Source organism: Entelurus aequoreus, linkage group LG11, assembly GCF_033978785.1.
Source record: "Entelurus aequoreus isolate RoL-2023_Sb linkage group LG11, RoL_Eaeq_v1.1, whole genome shotgun sequence".
In the NCBI taxonomy this organism is placed as follows: domain Eukaryota; kingdom Metazoa; phylum Chordata; class Actinopteri; order Syngnathiformes; family Syngnathidae; genus Entelurus; species Entelurus aequoreus.
In genome coordinates this window covers 41,878,208-41,903,653 of record NC_084741.1, presented here as the reverse complement: position 1 = coordinate 41,903,653, position 25,446 = coordinate 41,878,208, and the positions used below count along the sequence as shown (strand labels likewise).

The 25,446-nt window shown below is 39.9% G+C and overlaps 1 protein-coding gene across 5 annotated transcripts in view; it reads left to right on the top strand.

The window, feature by feature from the left end:
- Nucleotides 1-25,446, top strand: part of myo9ab (myosin IXAb) — a 195,399-nt gene that overhangs the window by 136,585 nt on the left and 33,368 nt on the right. For all 5 annotated transcript variants that reach the window (XM_062063305.1, XM_062063308.1, XM_062063307.1 and 2 more), the window contains 15 exons: nucleotides 5,729-5,924; nucleotides 5,991-6,110; nucleotides 8,436-8,511; nucleotides 8,683-8,811; nucleotides 11,136-11,175; nucleotides 11,271-11,393; nucleotides 11,510-11,590; nucleotides 11,665-11,775; nucleotides 17,202-17,324; nucleotides 19,414-19,563; nucleotides 19,650-19,951; nucleotides 20,024-21,124; nucleotides 23,863-23,947; nucleotides 24,798-24,895; nucleotides 25,027-25,127. In XM_062063305.1, the coding sequence (XP_061919289.1) occupies nucleotides 5,729-5,924; nucleotides 5,991-6,110; nucleotides 8,436-8,511; nucleotides 8,683-8,811; nucleotides 11,136-11,175; nucleotides 11,271-11,393; nucleotides 11,510-11,590; nucleotides 11,665-11,775; nucleotides 17,202-17,324; nucleotides 19,414-19,563; nucleotides 19,650-19,951; nucleotides 20,024-21,124; nucleotides 23,863-23,947; nucleotides 24,798-24,895; nucleotides 25,027-25,127 (2,836 nt within the window). The remainder of the gene's footprint in view (nucleotides 1-5,728; nucleotides 5,925-5,990; nucleotides 6,111-8,435; nucleotides 8,512-8,682; nucleotides 8,812-11,135; nucleotides 11,176-11,270; nucleotides 11,394-11,509; nucleotides 11,591-11,664; nucleotides 11,776-17,201; nucleotides 17,325-19,413; nucleotides 19,564-19,649; nucleotides 19,952-20,023; nucleotides 21,125-23,862; nucleotides 23,948-24,797; nucleotides 24,896-25,026; nucleotides 25,128-25,446) is intronic.

Below are 25,446 nucleotides of genomic sequence, written 5' to 3'. Positions count from 1 at the left end.
TGTCAAAGCGCTTTGAGTACCTTGAAGGTAGAAAAGCGCTATACAAGTATAACCCATTTATCATTTATTTATAACTATATTTAATTATATATATTTTTTCTTTGATGTTAATAAGCATACAATGCTATGCAGAGGTGTACTTATAACAAATTATATTACCTATATTTGTGGCGGAAAGTGGCGGGGCGTAACGGAAAATAATTGAGAAGCACTGGGTAAGGGGCACGAAAAAAATGTATTCCATCTGAATCGTGATTCTTATTTATTACTATTGACAATTTTCAAGAATCTATTTTTTAAAAGACGTTTACTTAGGCTGCGCGTATACGTCAGCAGCCAAGACAAGCTTTTATTTTGAAGTTAATTTGTGTCTTTATTACCGAAGATTTTTTTTGACACTGAATTTATGTAACTTAATTATATACTATTAATTTTTTTTAACAGATTTTTTTTTTTTTTTACATTAAATTATGCTTACAATTTCTATTGAATAAAAATGTGTGCGTTTAAAAATTCAGTTTGTAAAAATACAGTGTTTTAACATTCAGTGTAAATAAAATTCAGCGTAGAAATATTCGACCCATGTCAGATGACTTCAAACTCGACACCTCATTGGTTAGTTCTAAGGCAGGATCGATTGCTGCAGTCTTGATTTACCGGACGTTAATGTTGACTTTTGAAGCAACAAATATTTCTGTACTGAAAAAATTCAGTTACATAAAAGTTAAAGTACCAATGATTGTCACACACACACTAGGTGTGGTGAAATTTGTCCTCTGCATTTGACCCATCCCCTTGTTCAATCCCTGTGGGCAGCAGCGGTGGTCGCGCACGGGAATCATTTTAGGTGATGTAACCCCCAATTCCAAGGTAACGGGTCCCATTTTTATAGTCTTTGGTATGACTCGGCGGGGGTTTGAACTCACAACCTACCGATCTCAGGGCGGACACTCTAACCACTAGGCAACTGAGTAGTATAAAATCAGTATCAAAAAAAGATTTTGTATTAAAGACATAAATTAACCTCCATATTTTCTAACCTGTAACCGGTTTTAATTATTATAATACATATATATAATATAATTCATTGCGAGAATCGGATTTGAATAGAGAACCGGGTTGAATCAAGAATAGATTCTCAATCGAATTGTAACCCCAAGAATCAAAATCAAATTGAATCATGAGTTGTAAGTTCCACGTCCCTGTTAAAAAGTGCCAATAAGTGAACATACTTGGTCAACCAATTTTCTTGACAAAAGATTGACATCCAATGTGGTCATTTCTATTAAAAAAAATGTTACATGCCCACAAATGTAGTTAACTTCCTCATTGTTGCTAAGCCACAATATACAGTAATTACTGAAAGGCAGTTTGGTATGAGGGGCCGTTAGGGACATTATTCAGAATTACCTCTTACATACACTACTGAAATGCTCTCACATAAACAACTGAAATCTTTTTCTTTTATACACACTACTGAAACACTCTTATAAACACTACTGAAATGCTCTTACATACACTACTGAAATGCTGTCATATAAACAACTGAAATGTTTTTCTCTCACACACCCTACTGAAACACTCTTATAAACACTACTGAAATGCTCTTACATACACTACTGAAACACTCGTATAAACACTACTGAAACACTCTTATAAACACTACTGAAACATTCTTACATACACTACTAAAACACTCTTATAAACACTACTGAAACGCTCTTATAAACACTACTGAAACATTCTTACATACACTACTGAAACACTCTTATAAACACTACTGAAATGTTTTTGTCTCACGCACACACACACAACCTGGAATTATTTTTCACTAGTATGTATAAAGGGATTTCACCTGTGTGTGTGTGTGCTTTTTACACGTGTGTGTGAGAGACAACAATTTCAGTAGTATGTGTGCAAAGATTTCAGTTATGTGTATGAGCGCATCTTACCATTGTGTATACGAGCATTTTACCACCCCGCCCCTTTTCAGACAAGTTTATTTTTATTTTTTTTAAAGCCAAGTTGTGGACAAAATGTCCACAATGTTACATTCTAATTTCAGAGTAACCACACAGCTGCATGACCATTTCAACAAAGACGGAATAAACAACCTCTGGATTCATGGAACTTCTCTGCACACAAATATATTCATTGGAATATTCAATAAATTTCTCATAAACATATTAAATATCCTTTTTTCTTTTTTGCTCAAAAAAGGTTCCCTATGCCTTATTATTTATATACTTTTCAATGCTTCTTGTAGTCAGACAATAGATATTGTTTGTCTAAAATTATAGTTTAAGTTAATGTGTTAATATTTACACCTAGCCCCTAACCTAAATACAATAATCATAAGACAAAAAAATTGTGTATCACAAGCGTTTGGGACAAGTTTGGAGAGATTTTGACAAAGTGTGTGTGGTGGTGGGGGCTGGATGACTTTACTAGTCAGAACATAAAATAACTTAAAAACCTCAACCGTAGAAACATAAATGTTCACAGCACAAACGTATTGCGGTGTTATTCTGATATTTGCAATAATAAAGTGGGCAACTTCATACAGGTCTGTATAACAGGTTCCTTATTTATTTTTTACAAAATGTTTAAAAAAATGTTAATTCGCAGAATACACTGCACAAGTGAAGAAAATATTTTAACAAACCTTATAATTCCCATGTTCACTGAATAAAGTGCAGAATTGAAGTGAAAATGTCTATTCCATTGTTGCCATCATTTTCAAGTGGGTTCACTTGTTGAAAAATGTTCATTGTTGTCTCATTAATGTTTACATCTATGTCTGGAATTACACACCGAGAAGTATTGAAAGTATATGAATAATGAGACATAAGGAACCTTTCTGAGCCAAAAAAAGGTTGTTTTCAACACACTGTTGAAAATAATATTCACAATGTTTCTGTGTGAAATTTATTGAATATTCCAATGAATATATTTGTGTGCAGAGAAGTTCCATGAATCCAGAGGTTGTCTTTGTTGAAATGGTCATGCAGCTGTGTGGTGACTCTGAAATAAGAATGTAACAATCAGATCACATGAAAACAGTTAAGACAATATAAGTCATACAGGGAAATGCATTTTTAGACAATATGATTTGCCTGAGCGGCTCGGGGACACCAAAAAATGAATTAGAAAAGACAGATTGAAAATAATAATACAAAAAATATTTTTTTTCCAGCGGGCCGGATGTTGGACTTTGGCGGGCCGTAACTGGCCGTAGTTTGGGGACCCCTTATCTAGTCGATGATAAGCGCTAAATAAATGCAATCCATTATCAATTAGTATTTGATCAGCTACTGACGTAACACGACGTGACTCACATTTGGACATGTTACTATTGTAGCTCACTACAATGCCATGTTGTCTTACATTTCGTGTGATTCAACAATCATTTAGAAATAAATAATGTCTAATTACCTTTTCCTCCTTTTGCCCCGATGTCCATGAACTGAAACGTTGCATGTGTGCGGTGCAACCTCGCAATGGAACGAGTGCTCCAGGCTGCTTGGCTGTCGGGAGGAGAAATGCACCGCTGTGTGGCCGCTCAGGTGCCGCTTCCTGCGGGGGAGACCCACGGTGGCAGTCCGACCCTTGTTGCATTGAAAGTGTTCTTATATTCTCCGCTGAAGCCCTCAAATTATGAAGTGGAGCTCCAGCCTCGGTTAAGCTACTTGTCGGCAGACATTTTGTCCACAACTTGGCTTTAAAAAAAATAAAAATAAACTTGTCTGAAAAGGGGCGGGGATTATACCGGAACCGGAATGCAACATCGCTCACACACACTAGTAAGATGCTCTTATACATAGTGGTAAAATGCTCGTATACACAATGGTAAGATGCGCTCATACACATAACTGAAATCTTTGCACACATACTACTGAAATTGTTGTCCCACACACTAGTGTAAAAAGCACACACACACACAGGTGAAATCCCTTTATACATACTAGTGAAAAATAATTCCAGGTTGTGTGTGTGTGCGTGAGACAAAAACATTTCAGTAGTGTTTATAAGAGTGTTTCAATAGTGTATGTAAAAATGTTTCAGTAGTGTTTATAAGAGTGTTTCAGTAGTGTATGTAAGAATGTTTCAGTAGTGTTTATAAGAGTGTTTCAGTAGTGTTTATAAGAGTGTTTCAGTAGTGTATGTAAGAATGTTTCAGTAGTGTTTATAAGAGTGTTTCAGTAGTATTTATAAGAGTGTTTCAGTAGTGTTTATAAGAGTGTTTCAGTAGTGTATGTAAGAGCATTTCAGTAGTGTTTATAAGAGTGTTTCAGTAGTGTATGTAAGAATGTTTCAGTAGTGTATGTAAGAATGTTTCAGTAGTGTTTATAAGAGCATTTCAGTAGTGTTTATAAGAGTGTTTCAGTAGTGTATGTAAGAATGTTTCAGTAGTGTTTATAAGTGTTTCAGTAGTGTATGTAATAGCATTTCAGTAGTGTTTATAAGAGTGTTTCAGTAGTGTTTATAAGAGTGTTTCAGTAGTGTGTATAAGAATGTTTCAGTAGTGTTTATAAGAGTGTTTCAGTAGTGTTTATAAGAGTGTTTCAGTAGTGTTTATAAGAGTGTTTCAGTAGTGTTTATAAGAGTGTTTCAGTAGTGTATGTAAGAGCATTTCAGTAGTGTTTATAAGAGTGTTTCAGTAGTGTGTGTGAGAGAAAAACATTTCAGTTGTTTATATGAGAGCATTTCAGTAGTGTATGTAAGAGCATTTCAGTAGTGTTTATAAGAGTGTTTCAGTAGTGTGTATAAAAGAAAAAGATTTCAGTTGTTTATGTGAGAGCATTTCAGTAGTGTATGTAAGAGGTAATTCTGAATAATGTCCCTAACGGCCCCTCATAGTTTGGCCCACTAAACAACACAATTTTAACTTGCTAAATCCTTTTAGAAAACAAAAACCGACTTAGAGACAATACATATTGAATGAAAAACAATACGTTAGAACAGTGGTTCTCAAACTCACTACCTCAGAAAACACTTAACTCTGCAAGTACCACAATAATGACCAACATTAAAGTTAGTATATTTAATATTAGTGTCCACTGCAACATTAAACACAATGCACAAACATCAACAATGATACTCCATTTACAGACTTCTTTGGCGCACCACTAGATGGAGCATGTGTACCACTAGTGGTACTCGTACCATAGTTTGAGAATCAATGCATTAGAATGTACAACAAACAAACTACAGTAGTTTAAGGAAGTGATGTAATAATAATGTACAGCACTAAAGTGGACTTCTAGTTCTTCCAGCTGCTTCTTCATCAAACACACCATCGACAGCTTCTCCATATTTTCATGGATAAATGTCGGCCGTTCAGATTTAATTTTAACGTATTTTGCTTCAGTATGGGGCTACGCTTTTATTGCTTGTCACGTTTTTGATGATTGCTTTCTTTAATTCAATGAATTGAATCATCCACTTCTTCTCAGTTCTTTCTAAAGGTTGGGAAAATTAAGCTATGCCTTGCTCGCTATAGTTAACGGGGTATCAAGTGAGACGCCAAAGGTTTTTGGTCAGCTCTTACTGGGTTCACTGTGACAGTCGCCATGCCGACTGGCGGTGGGGAGGGTCGTAGCTCGAACTTTTGCACTTAGCCAGGAGACAAAAAGCTGTGGGACCCGTAAGCCGAGGTAACACTGTATAATTCACTAATACTTTTTTATTGATGTTTGTTCAATTCCTGGTTGTCTGTTTGGTTCAGGACTTCCGAGAAAAGAACACGGACCACATGCGTCCTGACGTGGTGGCTCTGCTGAAGAGCAGCAAGAACGCCTTCATCTGCGGCCTGATGGGAATCGACCCCGTGGCGACGTTCCGCTGGGCCGTGTTGCGCGCCTACTTCAGGGCCCTGGTGGCTTTCAGGGAGGCCGGCCGCAGACACACGCACACGAAGACGGGTACGACGACGTGTACCCTAAAAACACTTGAAAGAGCGCGGTGTCACGGTTGTGCTTGGTTGTTAGGGAATGATGCCGCCGTCTCCTGTCCCGCCGTCAAAACCGTCGACAGCTTCAGTTTCCTGCATCACCCGGTTCACCAGAGGAGCCTTGAGATCCTTCAGAGGTGCAAAGATGAGAAATACAGTACGTATCACAAAGTTTATCGGGTGGAGGATGGTTAAACAGTGTGATGGCCGCCTGGCCACCTCAATTGTTTCCAAACGGTGCTTGTACAAGGCAGGAAAACGTCTGATCAAACAAAACAGAAGCCATCGTCATGGACCCGCTATCTGCGGACGCTAGCTCTCCAATCAGCTAAACAGACTCAATAACTCCACCGTGACGTTTTGGTGAATTTACTGAGAAATTTGTGAAACTGAAACAATACAAAAAGAATGCCATTGTAAGTTAATGCTAACACAGACTCGTAAACGTGTTAGCATATTAGCTCATGCTAACGACGATAGTGCCATTACCTCTAAAATAGCCCATACAAATAAGCATGAAAACACTCCTACATGGGACTGTTTAGTAAGTATACACATTTTTTAGTTATATTGTAAAACTTGCAAATGTTGCTTGGAGTGATTAATGGAGAATCCATCCGAGCAGAAATGCTATGGACGATTAGAAGACAGAATGGCACTTGTACTTCCGGTTCATAGCTTTAAACAGCAGGAAACACTGTAGGCATTCACCTGCAGTGAGTGAACTCCTCCAAAAACACAAACAATAACACAATTTAAGTGTCTTTGCATGTGTTTAATGGAAAAAACGTGTTTAAAAAGGTAAAAGTAGCAGCTTATAGTCTGGAATTTAGGATAGATTATTCTACATATTCTATTGACGCTACAGTTTGATCTGATTGAGAAGAATCCTTTTGTCCAGCTCCTTTCTCTTCATCTGTTGAATGACTTTCATAAAATTGGCCCGCTTAGAGAGCTTTTGTCTCATGTGCATTTTGGAAGCCTTCGCCTTGTTAATGGACTTTATAATGGGATCGATGTCTGAGGTGAGCTCAAGTGCAAAAGTAACAATCCAAATTAATTCCAGCTTCGAGGTGGATGAACTGACATGGGGCCAGATTTACTAAATGCTAAGTGTACTAAAAATGTTTTCCACTTCAGAGAGGCCTGGGGCCCACTCCAATATTTACACTGAATTAGTAATCTTACTCTTGATTTGAATCATATTCCATAATTATATTTAACCTACCTTGCCAAACAATATGAACGCATGTGTTAATCTCAAATATTATTGTCAAGGCTTACTGTGAGTCAGGCGGATTACAAAAAAACAAGTAATCAATTACACTGCAAAAGAAAGGACTCATAAAAACTGCTGAAAAATTTATTTACATACAATTACGCAGTGCTAAAATATAAACATTTTAACTAAATAAATTATTCACAATAATTATAATATTTTTTTCTTAAATAAACTGTCAATAAAATTAAAATGTAAATGAAAATGCAGCTTCACCACTTTGGTCACAGTTTTTGCACTTAAAAAACTTCCCTATGACTTGAGCTCCAGACTTCTCCTGTTTGTTTGATATTGTCATTACTGCCACAAGTGGTGGGAAAGTGTATTACAACTAAGTACTGCCGCGGCTCATACGGATCACAGCTGAGAAACTAATCATTTTTTGCAGCCCTCTTGCGGGGTGCTCAAGGCCCAATAATGGGTCCCGGCCCGTGTTCCAGCCTCGACAAAAGTCCATAATTTAGTTAAGGTTTGTACACTTTGTACACAATATAAAGTGATGTACAGTAGTGTCTATCAAACAAACATAACAAGGAGGTGATGGATCAACTATCTTTTTTATTAACGAGCCAAAACAACAAGCTGAAATGTCCTGCATGCGGTGCTCTGCCAACACACGCGCACACACACGCACACACAGAAGTCCCTTTGGTGCCCTCGGATCAGAAATCACAAAAATCCTTAACTTTAACAACCATATTGCTACAAGAATAAACATCAGATTTAAAAAAAAAGTCAAATTCGCGAAGGAAGAGCTGACTAGAAAGGAGTACAGACAGAGGGAGAGAAGGGGGGGGGCAAATGGGGAGGGGGACGCCACTCACTGAACGAGAGGTAGTCTTCTCCTCCGCTGTGGAAAAAGTCTGCTTTGGCGTCTTTTTCCAGAAATATCCAAGCTCATCACAAATAAACCTTGCTGTAGTATGAAGCCTGCTAGGTCGATTCTTCCATACTTACGAGCGCTATTATTGTACTCTTTGCAAACAGTCTTTTTTTTTAATCGCTTTTTTTTTCCCTTTACAATATTGTGTTGTCATAATCGTGAGAAGCCATTATTGAAATTGAAATTAAAATTCAATTAATTGTCCTGCCTTAGTTTGCACACAGAGGCAAATTTAGCTCCATCCAAAAGTTTGCAGATAGAGTGGTTGTTAAATCGAGGTTCCACTGTATTGTACTCAATATTCTTTCCTTCCCATTCAGGCATTACCAGGAAGAATCCCCGCACTCCTTTGTCAGATCTTCACGGCGCCAACACAGCGAACGACAAAGCCAGCTGGTGCGTCTTGAACAGTCTAAACATAAATAATCCCCCTTCCTCGGCAGGAACAATGTCATCTTATAAATCACCACATAGTTATTAGCGTGCAAGTCGCTTTGCTCCTTTTGCTTCCCTCAGCAAATCGAAAAAAGTAGTCATGTTTGACTGACGTAAGCTCCTCGTCTGCAGGGATGGCTGCAACGGTCGCAGTCCGAGGTCGGGCCGCCTGTCAGCAGGAAGTCCCGCCCTAGGAGAGGACGGCATCTTCGTCAACTCGGCCAACAGCAAACTTCTGGAGCGAGCGCAAGGCATTTTAATGTGAGTGATACGTAGAAGAGCACCCTCCTAAAAACACACACACACACACTCTTCTTCCTGTTAACACCAACCATGTTCCCATTATCTTCTTGTATTTCTCTACAATTTTCAATATTACATATATACAGTCCAATTGGTTCTGGGCTTGACATTGGTAAATACATTTTCAAGAAGTAGGACTCTATTATTTATAAATTAAATATTTTTATATTTGGAGTATGAAAATACTGTTTGCAACCTTCTAAATACATTTTTAGAGCCCATATAGTCACCTTTACAGTCACTTTACTCAATATAGTACATATAGTATAGTACCTTGAGTGCATTCTACAGTACTTGCTAGTGGTCCAGTCCTTCTCAATTATGTTCTCTTATGCCACTCTCTGTCGCGGCTATGATTAATTAGTATGACGTGTCCATAAAATTGTTATAAGTACACCTCTGCGTACATTGTATCCTTATTAACGTTGAAGAAAAAAATAAATATCGATCAACTTAAAACAAAGAATAACTTTAACTGTAACAGAAAGTATTTAAAGTGCGTTCATTAATCCTTATTATTTAAACTACCGTAAATATATTTTGGTAGACTTGAATCATTTGATACTGAAAAAGTAAATTAAATAAACTCAACAAATAGTAATACATTCTAGTTGAATAAACAAACTCATTATATATATATTTTTTTTTTAAATAAATGTGAAAAAGTCTGGATTAATGGCTACAATGAACACCTTTTGTAGTGCAAAGCTTTTCGGAGCGGGGTTTGAAGCGTGACACCGCTTGATACTGATACTGATACTTTATTATAAACGTGCCATTTTTTTTTTTACCTAATGGATTATTTCCTGTCATTCTTGTTATTTTCTTTCTGGGACCTCCTATGAGGAACGGCATTTAAAAAAAAAACTGAATTGTGAACGACAGAAAGACCATTAGAAGTTTCATTAAAGGGGTCATATTATAAAACACTTCCTTGTGGTCTACAGAACTGGTTGCGTAGATTATGTTTTACAGACCATCTCCAAGCCGCGTTCCAACCGTCTCTTCAGGATGCGCCGTTTTGTGGGCGGTCTTATTTACGTGCCTCCACTTCGACAGCGTCTTCTATGTCAGCCATGTTGTAATTTGTATCGCTTCCATAGTGAGTTTACTGACAGATAAAGTTCGAACTATACGCTACTTTTTATTAGAAATGGCAACAGTGGAGGATGCATGTGCATGCAGCAGCCAATCTGCCCCATAACTAATTGACTACAGCGTTGGACTACAATGGCGAACTCGCGCAAAGGTCTTCGGGTAAATTTCTACCAAATATATATATCCGCTGACGTCACAACTGAGAAAAACGTCACAAATGCGGAAAATCCCAAACAGCTCGTTTTAAGGAAGTTAGACGGAAGGCAAAGTTGTGTCACACATATCTCAACCATGCCTCCATGGTTGGATTTCACATTTTCAAGACTTACGCAGATCCGAAATACACAAAAACAGGTAGCTAAGAAACGTTGGTTTTGCACAATAAATCCCCTTTAAATCAAAACAATACAGTAAGCAATGTAAAAAAAAAAAGTTTTCGAATGAATCACGATTCTTATTTGTAACGATTCTTAATCGATTAAAAAAAACTAAAATCGATCTATTTATTTTTTTCAAATCTGTCCCGTCCAGACACTCAGGCAAATCCTATTGTTTATATAGATGATCATATCTGCTATACATATCTACTTTAGAGAAGAAATGTGTGGGATACTTTTCTTGTTGCTTATTTATATTTAACTTTATTAGAAGTGTGGGTAGAATTTTATTAAACAAAACCCGTTTTCTTTTAAGTGATATATCAATTTATCAGAGCTGTTTGTGTATTTTATGGAGGAATGTAGTTAATCATAAAACTGGCAATCGGGTTTGAATCGAGAATTGATTTTGAATTGAATCGCTACCACAAGAATCGAATCGAATCGTGTGGTGCCCAAAGATTCACAGCTCTTGTGTCAAATAATAATGGTTATGTTGTTAGTTTATTTCGTAAATGCATCCAATTACAATATGATACATCACATATTTGCAGTTTTCTCATTACAGCATGTCTAAAAATGAATAGGAGGAAGCAGTGCTAATGATTATAAAAAAAACGGTTTTCTTTAATAGAAAAGCACATGGCTGTTTCTACTTAGGATCGTAAACCTTTGTAGATACTCATCAAAATACTTAAAACTTCCACTCAATTGGAATATTGATTTTTACACAAAATCTGTTAATCTCAACCGGGAAAGCGGCATTGAAATCTGCTAATAAAATCATGATCCATCTCATTTGTTTAGGAGGAACAAAAACTGCAAGCTGAAGCCCACTCTGCCCAAGGTAGGACATCAGCATCACAACATTGCCTTAAAATATGACGCTGCGCTTATGATTTTAAACTGTTTTTATATGAATATATATATATATATGGGTAGCACTTACTAGATGTGAAGTCTCTGCGCCACCTGAGCAGCGTGACGCTCCACGACCGCATCACCAAGTCCTTGCTTCACCTGCACAAGAAGAAGAAACCGCCCAGCATCAGCGCACAGTTCCAGGTCAGTCAGCGATCTCTGGCGCCCCTTGCTGGAATCCCCTGGGAATGATTATACACAAGGAAAGGAGGCTCATTTGCTCTTCACCTAGACAACAATGTGTGTGTGTGTGTGTGCAGGCTTCTCTCAATAAACTGATGGAGACTCTCAACCAATCAGAGCCGTACTTCGTCAAGTGCATTCGCTCCAACGCTGAGAAGGTAAAAACTTTATTTTGATACTTTGATATTTCTTGCGGCAAAATAAAACCTGTTCGTGTTTCTGTCCTTGTCAGCTGCCTTTGCGATTTAATGACAGCTTGGTGCTCAGACAGCTTCGCTACACGGGCATGCTGGAGACCGTCCGTATCCGACAGTCGGGATACAGCATCAAGTACACCTTTCAGGTAACCTCCACCAAGGATGTCGTTTTCACCTGTGTGGGTTTTTTTTTTTTTAGGAACTCTTAAGATGTCCAAAACTGACATTTGTACTTCAGACTCATGTGGTTTTTAGTGGAGTTGAAAGGAACTCTGTGAACGCAGTCCATCGACGCCAGGACAGCCTGAGGGGGCGTTACCACTTTGGTCCACTTTGGTCTGTTCAAAGACATCCGGGTTGTCATGGGACCCCACGTCCAGGGAATGATTAACAGTCTTGCTTCAGGAACTGTCCCAAATTATTTGAAGTAAGATAAAGAAACCAAATTTAGATCCCTCTATTCCGGTGGTTCTCAAACGGTGGTACACATACTCCATCTAGTGGTACGCCAAAGAATCACCATGCATCCATCTTCTTCCGCTTATCCGAGGTCGGGTCGCGGGGGCAGAAGCCTAAGCAGAGAAGCCCAGACTTTCCTCTGCCCAGGCAAGCTGGGAGTCATAGTCCCCCCAACGTGTCCTTGGTTTCCCCCGTGGCCTCCTACCTCCCCACCTCGTCTGGCTCCTCTCTCCTTACTTTAAGCTCCTCCTAAATGACAGAGCTTCTCACCCTATCTCTAAGGGAGAGCCCCGCCACCCAACGGGGGAAACAAATTTTGGCCGTTTGTATCTGTGATTTTGTCCTTTATGTCATAACCCAAAGTCCATGACCATATGTGAGTGTAGGAACAAAGATCGACCAGTAAATTGAGAGCTGAGCTGGACCCTTAACACAACGGATCGATACAGGTTCCACATCACTGCAGACGCTGCACTGATCCACCTGTTGATGTTCACTCGTGAACAGTTTTTATTAGGGCCGTGAATCTTTGGGCACCACACGATTCGATTCCATTCTTGGGGGTAACTATTCGATTCAGATTGGATTCTCGATTCAAAACAATTCTTGATTCAAAATCAATACTTTTTTAATAACATTGGCTGCCAGTTCTACGATTAACTACATTTCTCCATAAAATAGATAAACAGCTCTGATAAATTTCTTTATTATTCCAAAGAAAATTGGTTTTGTTTCATAAAATTTTACCCAAACATTTAATAAAGCCAAATACAAATAAGGCAACAAGAGAACTATCTTTTCCAAACTAAATCTGTGTACAGAGTACACTGAGAGTAACAAGCGGTAGAAAATGGGACAGATTATAAATAATAATAATACCAAAAAAAAAAAATATATATATATATATATATATATATATGTTTTATTTTTAATTTTTAAATTTTTTTTTTCAAACTTGGGACTTCCCGCGAGCCAGATTTTGGACGCTGGCGGTACAGGCCATAGTTTGGGCACCACTGATCTACATCAACAATATGACTTTCCTGAGTAACTGGACAGAAAGGGATTTAAAAAAAAGAATGTTTTTAATTATTTAAAAGAAAATTATTATTATTATTATTTTTATTGGACTAAGAATCGCGATTTATCTGAATTGTTTTTTTTTGAAACCCTTAGATTTTATCATCTGTGACGTTTAGCAAAAATTAAATCAATTTTCTATCTTTTAACGACGTGAAGCGGGTAATCCATGCTTTTATTTCATCACGTTTGGACTCCTGCAAACCACTTCATTTTGGAGTGAAGCAAGCCTCGCTCGCTCGATTGCAGTTTTTACAGATTTTGTTTTTGTGAATTATATTTATATAGCGCTTTTCTCTCGAGACTCAGAGCGCTTTACATAGTGAAACCCATTATCTACATCTTTAAGCTACATTAAGCCAGTGTGGTCACACACACAATGGGTGTGGTGAAATTGGTCCTCTGCATTTGACCCATCCCCATGTTCACCCCCTGGGAGGTGAGGGGAGCAGTGAGCAGCATCGTGCGCCACGCTCAGGAATCATTTGGTGATTTAACCCCTAATTCTAACCCTTGATGCTGAGTGCCAAGCAGGGAGGCAATGGGTCACATTTTTATAGTCTTGGTATGACTCGGCCGAGGTTTGAACTCACGACCTTCCAGTCTCAGGGCGGACACTCAAACCACAAGGCCACTGAGCTGAATGTGTCTTGCCCATGGACACAACGGCAGTGACTAGGATGATGATCGAACCTGGAACCCCTCAAGTTGCTGTCACAGCCGCTCTCACGCCGCCCCCCCCCCCCCAGTTAGTCCAAAACCAAAAAACATGAGCACATTAACCCCGTTTTGGCATCCCTTTACTGGCTCCCAGTCCATTTCAGAATGCATTTGAACATTTTAGTGTTTAACAGATCAGCACATTTTTAAGAATTTACATCACTACAAGGTCTCAAAGTCTGCTGAAGAATTTATTCTTGTCATCCCAAGAACCCGATTAAAACCTAGAGAGGATTGTGCTTTTTCTGATGTGTCTCCGAAACTTTTAAATAATCTCCCTCTGGTTATTCAAAGGTCCCCCCTCTTTAATGAGTTTTAAATCACGTCTTAAAACATATCTTTACTCATTGGCTTTTAAACCAGTTTGAAAGTTGTGTAATCTTAGTCTGTTTCTGTTTCTTACGCTAGACTGTCCCGAGTTTTATCCTGCTTTTAAATGTGTATTTTAACTACACGTCTTAAAACATATTTTACTCATTAGCTTTTAAACAATTTTGAAAGTTGTGTTATCTCAGTCTCTTTCTGTTTCTTTACACTAAACTGTCCTTAGTTTTATGCTAATTTTAAATGTGTATTTTAACTACATGTCTTAAAACATGTTTTTACTCATTGGCTTTTAAACCATTTTGAAAGTTGTGTAATCTTAGTCTGTTTCTGTTTCTTGCACTAGACTGTCCTTAGGTGTATCCTGCTTTTAAATGTGTATTTTAACTACACATCTTAAAACATATTTTTACTCATTGGCTTTTTAACCAGTTTGAAAGTTGTGTAATCTTAGTCTGTTTATGTTTCTTATACTAGACCAGTGGTTCTTAACCTGGGTTCGATCGAACCCTAGGGGTTTGGTGAGTCGGCCTCAGGGGTTCGGTGGAGCCTCCGCCTCGCAGGTCAAGCCACACCCGACTCATTATGTAATAAAAACTTCTCCCTATCGGCGTATTATGGATACCCCCAAACAATGTTCCCTCTAATTTTCCATCTGATTTGCAAGTCAAGTCAAGTCAAGTCAACTTTATTTACATAGCACGTTTTCAACAACTTTTAAATTGAACCAAAGTGCTTTACAGGTTAAAAAAGCATAGAGCAAAAAACAAAACGAAAAACAAAACAAAACAAAAAAAAACACATAAAAAACAAAAAACAAAACAAAAAACAAACAAAGATCATAAACAATGAATGTGCTGAACAAGATAGTGCAAATGCAATACAGTAAAAGGGGTCGAATAAAAAGTAAAAATTTCCAGAATAAAAATAATAATAATAAAAGTGCGACAAATTGAAAAATAAAACTAAAGCGAAGGGGTTGGAGGGGGGGGGGGGGGGTAGAAATGGTGGCCTAGTGGGCGGACTCAGCTCAGGTGCAGGTGTGGAATTTGTTGTGAGTTCATGGACTGTGTAGGTTTTGTTCTTTGAACAAGGTGATGTTCATGCACGGTTCATTTTGTGCACCAGTAAAAAAAACATAGAACTTTGTCTTGAATTAAAAAAAAAAAATTAAAAAAAAAGTTTTATTTTTCACTACAGAAGGGTTCGGTGGATGCGCATATGGAACTGGTGGGGTTCGGTACCTCCAACAAGGTTAAGAACCACTGCACTAGACTGTCCTTAGTTTTATTCTGCTTTTAAATTTGTTTTTTAACTACACGTCTTAAAACATATTTTTACTCATTGGCTTTTAAACCAGTTTGAAAGTTGTGTAATCTTAGTCTATTTTTGTTTCTTCCACTAGACCAGGGGTCGGCAACCTTTACCACTCAAAGAGCCATTTTGGCAAGTTTCACAAATTATAGAAAGTAATGGGAGCCACAAAAAAAAATTTAAAATTTAAAATGAAAATCACCGCATACAAAGCTTACATGCTTTGTGCTATGTTAACCAGGGGTCTCAGACACACGCACCGGCACGCACTTTAATGTGGAAATTTGATGTTAGTGCAGCCCGCGAGTTTTGAATGAATGTCGCTTGATAGCCGCTTGATAGCGTCATACTTGCCAACCCTCTAATTTTTCCCGGGAGACTCCCGAATATCAGAGCGTGATGACACTACTTTTGGCGCCCTCTACAGTCTGCCCTGACAGTGTACCTGCTCGACCACAAGTGGAATGCTGTTCCAGCTTGCTCACGTAAGAGACAGCAAGGCTACTAACTCAGCAGCCACACATCTTACACTGACGGTACCAATACCCAGAATCCCATGCAGCCCTAACTCTTCCGCTCAACCAACGCACGGAGAGGGGGGGGGTTGATGTGTGGGGGGATTTGGTGGTAGCGGGGGTGTATAATGTAGACCGGAAGAGTTAGGGCTGCTTGGGATTCTGGGTAATGGTTCTGTTGTGTTTATGTTGTGTTACGGTGGGATGTTCTCCAGAAATGTGTTTTTCATTCTTTTTTGGTGTGGGTTCACAGTGTGGCGCATATTTGTAACGTAACAATGTTAAAGTTGTTTGATACGGCTACCGTCAGTGTAAGCTGTGTGGCTGATGAGTAAGTATGCTTTGCTGTCTCCTGTGTGCAAGTAATGACAACATGCAACATGTGGCTGGACTGGCACGCTGTATGTAAATGCTATAGAGGATAATTGCTGCAGTGCAATTAGGGCACGCCCTTTATTTAGTAAGTAAGAGTGTAAATATGATTAGTTTTTCCCTGGGAGTAATCTATGAGAAACACTGAGATCCATAAATCTCCTGGGAAAATCGGGGGGGTCGGCATGTATGTAGCTGAGCCGCATCAGAGTGGTCAAGGAGCCGCATGCGGCTCCGGAGCCGCGGGTTGCCGACCCCTGCACTAGACTGTCCTTCGTTTTATCCTTCTTTTAAATGTGTATTTTAACTACACGTCTTAAAACATATTTTTACTCATTGGCTTTTAAACCAGTTTGGAAGTTGTGTAATCTTAGTCTGTTTCTGTTTCTTACACTAGACTGTCCTTAGTTGTATCTTGCATTTAAATGTGTATTTTTACTACATGTCTTAAAACATGTTTTTACTCATTGGCTTTTAAACCAGTTTGAAAGTTGTGTGATCTTAGTCTATTTCTGTTTCTTGCACTAGACTGTCCTTAGTTTTATCCTTCTTTTAAATGTGTATTTTAACTACACGTCTTAAAACATAATTTTACTCATTGGCTTTTAAACCATTTTGAAAGTTGATACCTTAGTTCCGTGACACTTGTATTGTTTCCCGTAAGCCAAATAATTCTCAGTTAATCAAATCCCGCCTCGATTGAATGCTATTTGCAAAAAAAAAAAATATTTTTTTAAACTATGTGGACACACAACATCTAATCATGTGTCATTTCGGCTTCTTTTCAGGATTTTGTCTGCCACTTTCATGTGCTGCTGCCTCGCGGTACGAGCTCCACCAAGTCAGGCATCAGGGAGTTCTTCAGGCGGATCCACCTCCTGCCCGCTGGGTACCAAGTAGGCAACACAACGGTACGCAGCCTCTACCAACTCCTCATTGCGTCACCTTCTATTTACTGAAACAAGGTGCGGGGGTTCCCCAAGGCTCAATTTGAGGTCCCATTCTTTTTAATCTTTATATGCTGCCTCTTGGGGACGTCATTAGGAGACACGGTACAGTTTCCACTGATGGTACACGGTTGTTCAGTGCTGTGTCTGCTGATGACCCAGGACCAATGTTAGACATTAAGTCATGGATGGCAGTGAATTTCCTACAGCTCAACCAGGACAAAACTGAGCTTTTAGTTATAGGTCCTGAAGGCCACAGACAGAAACTTTTACCAAAATTACAATCCATAAAAAATCTGAACGGGATTTTTGACTTCAAGCTGACTTTTAGGCCACATGTTAAAAGTGTTACAAAAATAGGCAAGAAATATTTCTATAATAAATAAAGCTAAATACGTTCTTGACCAAAAATCACTTGATATTCTCTATTGCTCGCTAGTGTTACCATATCAGAGTTATTGGGTAGAAATATGGGGAAATAACTTTAAAAAGTACACTTCATTCACTAACCATGTTACAAAAGACTTCATTTAGAATAATACATAATGTTGGCTATAGAGAACATACAAATTATTTATTTATTGAATCCACAATACTGAAATTCAATGAGTTGGTGCATTTGCGAACAGCTAAAATTATGTACAACGGTAACTATACCCTGCTACCCAAGAATGGACAACAGTTCTTCTCAACAAAAGAGGAGACATATAACCTTAAAGAAACATTTGTATGCACATACAACACTTACGACTTTTAGCATATCAGTATGTGGAATTAAGTTATGAAATGGATTAAGTAAATAAATCAATGTACTAATATGATCCGATTTAAGAGGATGTTCAAAGATTTTACAAAGTACAAGGAAGAAGAATTATGATACTGAGTGAAAACAAGATATTATTCATATTTGTAACTGAATAATAACATATTTACCGGTAACTATTTATTAAAAAAAAAATTTTATTTAGAAATCATTGATGTTAATCATGTTACAAACTGACAACAGGATGTGAACATATGTGTAAGTAACTGCTATCAAGTGGAAAGAGGGTAGGATTAATTAAAATGTTTGCTTCTTTTTACTCCTTTTTGGGCTTGAAATTAAAAAAAATGTGATGTGTCATGTTAAAACTGTATACATGTTTGAAATAAACTTCAACCAACCAACTAAACATCTTTAGAACAATCTGCCCATTTTTAACTGGGGTCATCACGCAGCGCATGCTTTTATTTCCTGCCGCTTATACTAATGTAATGCTCTTTGGTCTTCCCCCAAAAAATATTAAAACTCTGCAATTATTACAAAACTCGGCTGCACGGGCGTGAGCACATTACACCAGTTTTAAAGTTGCTGCATTGGCCTACCGTATGCCTCAGGGTCAATTTTTAAAGTTCTGTTATTGGTTTTTAATGTCTGAATGGCCTCGCGCCCTCGTATCCTTGCGACCTGCTTTTACTGAATCAACCCTCGCAACTCCTGAGGTTGTCTGGCCCCAAACTTTGAACCTTACCCAATACCAGAACAAAGACCCACAGTGAGGCAGCTTTTATTTTAGCCACTTTGGCCCCCACTTGTGGAACAGCCTGCCAGAGAGCCCGCAGGACTGCAGAGAATGTTGATATTTGAAGAAAAAAAAAAGGGGCTTAAATGAAGACATACCATTTTAATCCAGCTTTTTACTGATCATTTTAGGGTTGGTTTTTTTATTGTATTTATTGCTATTAATACTTCTATTATTATCAATGTTATGTTTGTAATAATTTATTAATGTATTATTTATATTGGGTTTTTACATATATTTAAAATGTTTATTCAATTTTTTTAGATGGCGTTCATTTTAATTATTCTCCAGTGTAGACGCCTCAAACGTGGTGTTTTTTCCCTCAAACCTCAGTGGCGTGCCATGTTTTGTTATTGCCAATAGTGCTGTCTGCGTGTGTGTATGTGTGTATGTTTTCTTCTCTTCTTTCTTTTTTTTGGAGTGTAAAGTACTTTGTGTTGCTACTTACCTGTGTATGAAAAGTGCTGTATAAATAAATCAACCTGGTCCAGGTGTTCCTTCGGGAGGCGGAGCGTCAGCGTCTTCAGACCCTTCTCCACCAGGAAGTGCTGAGGCGCATTGTCATGCTTCAGCGCCGCTTTAGGGCGGTCTTGGAGAGGAGGCACTTTGTCGGAATGAGGCTGGCTTCGTGCGTCATCCAGGTGAGCGTTAGATAAGAATGTGCGATGGTGCGGTTTTTTTGACGACGTAACACGTTCCGGTCCCTTCCTCTTCCCCTGTTCCGCAGCGGTGGTGGCGCTGCTGCCTTCTTAGGCAGTCCGCCTTGGACCTGATGGTGGAGGAGCAAGCGGCCGTGTGCCTGCAGGCGGCCTGGAGGTGCTGCAGGCAGCGCCGGGTGTTCCTGCGGTGGCAGCATGCGGCGACCGTGATCCAGAGGAGCTGGAGGATCTGCTGCCATCGGAGGACCACGGCCGTCATCACGGTCCAGACGGCCTGGAGGGGGTTCACGAGGAGGAGACGCTACCGTGCGATACGCAGGACTGTGGCACGGCTGCAGGCGGTGGCGAGAGGATACTTGGCCCGGCTCAGGTACAGAGAGTGGTGTTAGTCTGATGCAACCTAGATCAGGATCAGACTAAATTTCAATCCTCTCATGTATAGGTTCCAAGAACTGAAGGAGCAAACCTCCATTATTCATGACCTCACCTCATCAGAACAGGAAAGAGGGCAGATTCTCCCGGGAGAACCGACAGAAGATTCTGCACTTTTTGCCGTCGATGTTGGCAAAGACTCAGATCCGAGCTGGGGTATCGACGAGGCCAGTCACAAGACCCGATCCAAGAGAGAGAGCAGGCGAATGAGAGAACTGGAGCAGGCTCAGTTCAGCTTGGAACTTCTAAAAGTCCGCACCACCAGTGTGGAAACCCCTACTCAAGAAGAGGCGGGACCTCTGGAGGACCCCTGCAGACCTTCACCTCTCGGGTGTCTTGCTACCCGTGACACGTTTGAGCGGCTCTCTGTCGAGGAAATGGAGACAGAAGGTTCAGCAGGTTTTGCACCTCAGGAACAATCCTGGATGGATAGTCAAGCGCAAGAGCCAGTGAGGGATTCGAACCATAACGAAAAGCCCAAGGTGGACTCACCTTGCAGGACTGGGAGTCCAAGGGCAACTTTTTACTTTGCTTCTGATCAAAGTCCAGTTCGAGAAGCAAAATCTGAAAGCCCCAATAAATCTTACGAGAGAAGAGAGTCTGCATCTCGAAGGCCTGTTGTGGTCTTGATCAGTATGCAGAAAGAGAGCCCTGTGGAAGAAGGAGCTCTGGTACCCCAAACTCCAGAAGGGGTGTCTCAACCAAATTCCCCGTTGCCCCACATTTCAGGTTTGGACGTCCAATCCACGATTGAACCGCCTCCGTCCTCAAGGACTACACCGCCCAAGCGGGACAGTTTTGAGAAAGGGAAGTCTTCTCAGGTGACATCTTCAGCCCCGTGTTCAACGAGTCCAGAATTGCATGGGCTTTGCCCCTCAGAGGTGGGCTATCACATCACCTTGGAGACAAAACCCAGTCTTCCTCCAATTCTCACGGTTCAGCAAGAGAGGAATGCCGTGCCGCCCGGGCAGGCGGCTCAGAGCCCGGTCCTGGACACCAAACCACCCAAAGCCCAGAAGAAAAGTTCTGCGCAGACAGTGATTGTAAACATGACAGAGAAACCATCAACCACCGTGTTCTCACCACCCAGACGCAAGCTGCCCTTTTCCAAGTAAGTCAAAACCGCCTAACCTGCTCTCAGTTCGTTCACAGAGTTGAGACCTTAAAGGACCCATAGCGTCCAGATCACTATTTTGATCACTTAATTGCATGTTTTGTCGCCCTGGTCCATGATTACTTAAAAACTGATATGGTTAACAATATGAGCAAAAAATAAATATAATTTCCGGACTTCTTTGCTCTTCAAGTTTATTTTTATAACTCAATTTGTACAACAAGGCAATTCTAGTGCTTTACAGAAAATGTAAACGCAAAATTAATCATCATTCAAATTAAAATCAAATAGTTTAGATTCAGGGGTGGGCAATTAATTTTTACCGGGGGCCGCATGAGCAACTGCTGGAGGGCCACATCGACAATATTTCAATTAAATTTTGCTCAATATTATTTTTGATATATACCGTAAGATTAATAATAATAATAATAATAATAATAATAGTAATACTTCAACATAGTGTGTGTAACAGCATTCCATGACTAATATAAATAAATTAATATTAATAATAAATGACAGTAAAATAAGCACACGTATGTCTGAGGAGTCATAGTGTAACTTTGTGTGGTGTTTGAGTTGTCCGACTTTTTGTGTGGCCATAAACGCACCAGTGGTTTAGTGATATGCGTGTTGGTGACAGATGACAAGTTGGTTTTGGCCTGCTTTGTACGGCAGAAAATGACTAGTTTTTCGAGATAGAAGTGTTTTACTCATGTTTTTGGTGTGGTTATGTCCGAATATAAACAGTTTTGCTCAATAAAGTGATCGATATAATTCCTGTCCTCGAAGCATCTCGATAGGTAGACGTTACAATAATTGAACGGTGTTCAATTGAACGGTGTTGACGAACACCGTTAGGGCCGCTTGTTGTCACTCAAAGTTGCATTGCAAAATTACATAGAATAAATATGTTTATTTTGATAGAATTCAGATGGGATTTGATTTGGTGCGCGGCATATATTTGCTGTGCGCAGCGGACGCTTGAGCAGTGCGCAATTACGCAGGCGCGCACCTTAGAGGGAACGTCGCTTGGCAGTCCATGTCTTGTTGAAAACATGCCATTCGTCATCAACTTTTCTCTTTTTAGCGTCTCGGGTGTAAACCGTGCATCACTTGTCGCTGCATGTGCACCTTCACTCGCAGGTTACACACGGACATACGCCCATAAATAATACTTTTCAAAATAAAAGCAGCACAGTTGTATTGCGCGCACGACATAGATGTTTTTTCAACTTTATTTTGTAATTTGTGATTGCCGCTGTTCACATTCACTCACAATCACGCACACGCATACGTCCACACGGAAGTAATACAAATAACGATTTTCAAAACAAAAGCAGCACCGTTGTATTGCACACTCGACATAGATACTTTTTTAAATGCATTTTGTAATTTATAATTGGCCTCACGCGGGCCGGACAGGGACGCACAAAGGGCCGGATGCGGCCCGCGGGCCGCAGAATGCCCAGGTCTGGGTTAGATAAAATACATTCAGTTGTTATATGCACAATTAAATAAAAGTGTTTTCAGGCTGGATTTGAACATTCCCAATGTTGAGGCCCGTCTCACATCTCAGGAAGACTATTCCAGATTTCAGGAGTATTAAACTGAAACGCAGCCTCACCATGTCCGGTCCTGACTCTGGGCATCAACAGAAGACCACTCCCTGAGGTTCTAAGAGGTTGAGATGGTTCATATGGTTCTAACATGTCAGAGACGTACTTAGGCACAAGATCATGACAAGACTTGTACACAAGGAGAGTGGTTTTAAAGTCCATTCTCTGAGCAACAGGAAGCCAGTGCAGTGACCTGAGCACTGGACTCATACGGTCGTATTTCCTGGTTCTAGTCAGGACTCGAGCAGCAGCATTTTGGATGTACTGCAGCTGCTATACAGCTCGTTTAGAGAGCCAAGTGAGAAGGCCATTTCTGTAGTCTAACCTGCTGGAGACAAAGGCATGGATTAGTCTAAGTCCATAGATGTCATAGCCTTTTGTTTCCTTGTGCTCTTTCAGCTTTTCCTCAAGCATCCTGAGGAAATCATCAGTAATATAATAATGGAACTTTTCTGAGGTTTGGGCACACCTATGCCAAGAAGGAAATTAAAGAGCTTTGAAAAGTCTCCTTTCAGCTGGGAAGCACAGTCTTTAAGTGACTGATTTTCAGGCTGTCTGGGCCAGTAGCCTTGTTTGGCTTCAGTTTAAGATTACTTTGAACCACAGCATCCTCAGTGATGGCCTGTGCGTGCTCCTGCAGGGAGATGTTTACAGATCCCATCACATTCTGGTTTAGCATCCACTTTATCAAATCTACAAAATAATTGATTCAACTCATTAGCAAAACATTCACTTATGTTTGAAGAAGTGTCACTTTGCTTATTTGTTTTGTATTTACATCGTCCCAAGCTTGTTGTATGTTGCCACTAAAATATTTGCTTTCTATTTTGTTCTTGTACGCAATTTTTGCTTTGAATATGTCACTTCTTAGCTGTTTGCTTTTTTCTTGCATCGCCAGAACAGAAGGCAGCCTTCCTTTCATTAAGACGTCAATAGGTTTGGAGATAAAAGTGGGCGTTCAATAATATGTGCTGAAAGTCTTTTAGAAAACAAAGCTATAAAGTGACCACTCTGCCTATTTTGGTGTGAATTTTACCTGAAGACATATTTTTTTTTGGGTCCAGATCTATGAAACAAGTGTCAATGCTGTCAGACTTTAAACCGAAGTGTTTTTTCCAGGTCAGATAAGGATTTGGTCAACCAGGAAAGATCCTTGTCCATGTTCAGAGATGATCCCCAGTCTGCTGGATCCAGAACCAGAGCGGTAAGCCTCTTTGCGAGATGCAGCGTTTTGTGTCTTTCCCCCAGGAGTCGAGGAAGAACCCAGTGATTGAAATGAGTGACAGTCGTCTGACAATTTTTGATCTTGACGAAGAGTTGCAGTCTTTTGGTCTCTGCTGATTGGCTGTCAGCCCACTCCTTGTTTTGACTTGAAAGTTCCCGAGTTAGGTTCCGGTCTTGAGAAGAGGAGCTGAGCTTTCTTGCATCAGCGTTTTAGACTTGAGGTCTGACGTTCCTGTGGTTGCCCGGCAGCAGGTGGGCCGCCCTGGCCCCAAAAAGAAAGCGCGCATGTCCCGGACGCGCGCCGACTTCCTCACACGCTGCAACTCCGAGGGAGCGACGCAGTCGGATGATGACGACGACCAATACTACGTCCCCGCCCACTCCCGCACGCTGTCCCCCTCCCTGTCGCCCTCGTGCGCCCACCCCCCCGAGGCGGACTATCAGAGTGACTCCGAGACGGTAAATGGTCCCCCTGACCTGTTTCCGCCACTTGCGCCAACCCCTCGGGTCATGCGGCTGGGGGGCGGAGCCTTTTAACATCGCTAAACTCACCCCTACTGGACTCTTTGACCAACAAACGTTTCTCTGCTTGAAAGCGGACTTTCGACGGCGAGAATGCGGTCTCTGCGCACTCTCCGATTTTGCTCCTGCATGCTGGAATGGTTCAAATTTGAAAACTAACCACGCTCAAAAGCAGGAGCTTCACTTCTTGTGCACCTTCTTTGTCACTAATCCAACACTGAGTACAGAGACTGCAGCATGAAACGAGATTAATATTAAATATGTTACTGTAACAGTTCATCAGGTCTGGTGTTCTTTTCCCCTCGCAGGATTCTCACAAGGATCAGAAGAAGATCCATAAAACAATGTCGTCAGGAGACCTGGGCAAAGTGGAGGTGCTGAGGAAAACCTCCAGTCAGGATGGAAGGTATGAACGTGAAATATTATAAATATAATGCAGACCCACAACTATCAATGTTATGACGCAATGCTCATAATTAATGCATTCTAGTTAGTTCATGACTTCTTCCTCGCGTCAATCTGATTTGTCTTCTGCAGGATGAGAGGGAAGATGCGGTTCTGGAGTAAAACCAAACACAGCGAGAAAAAAGTCATCCTGGACAAGGCGGCCAGCAGGGGCGATGCTGGTGAGATGCATGGTGAGGAGGTGTTCTTCTAATGTTCTTCTCATATTCTTCTTATGTCTTATGTTCTTATGTTTTTATTATGTTCTTCTCATGTTCTTATGTTCTTCTCATGTTCTTTTCATATACTTATGTTTATTGTACTTCTCGTATTTTTCTTATGTTCTTATGTTTTTCTCATGTTGTTCTCGTGTTCTTGTTATGTTTTTCTTATGTTCTTCTCATGTTCTTATGTTCTTTTCATATTCTTATGTTTTTTTATTGTTCTTCTCATATTTTTCTTATGTTCTTATGTTCTTATGTTTTTCTTATATTATTTTCATATTTTTCTTAT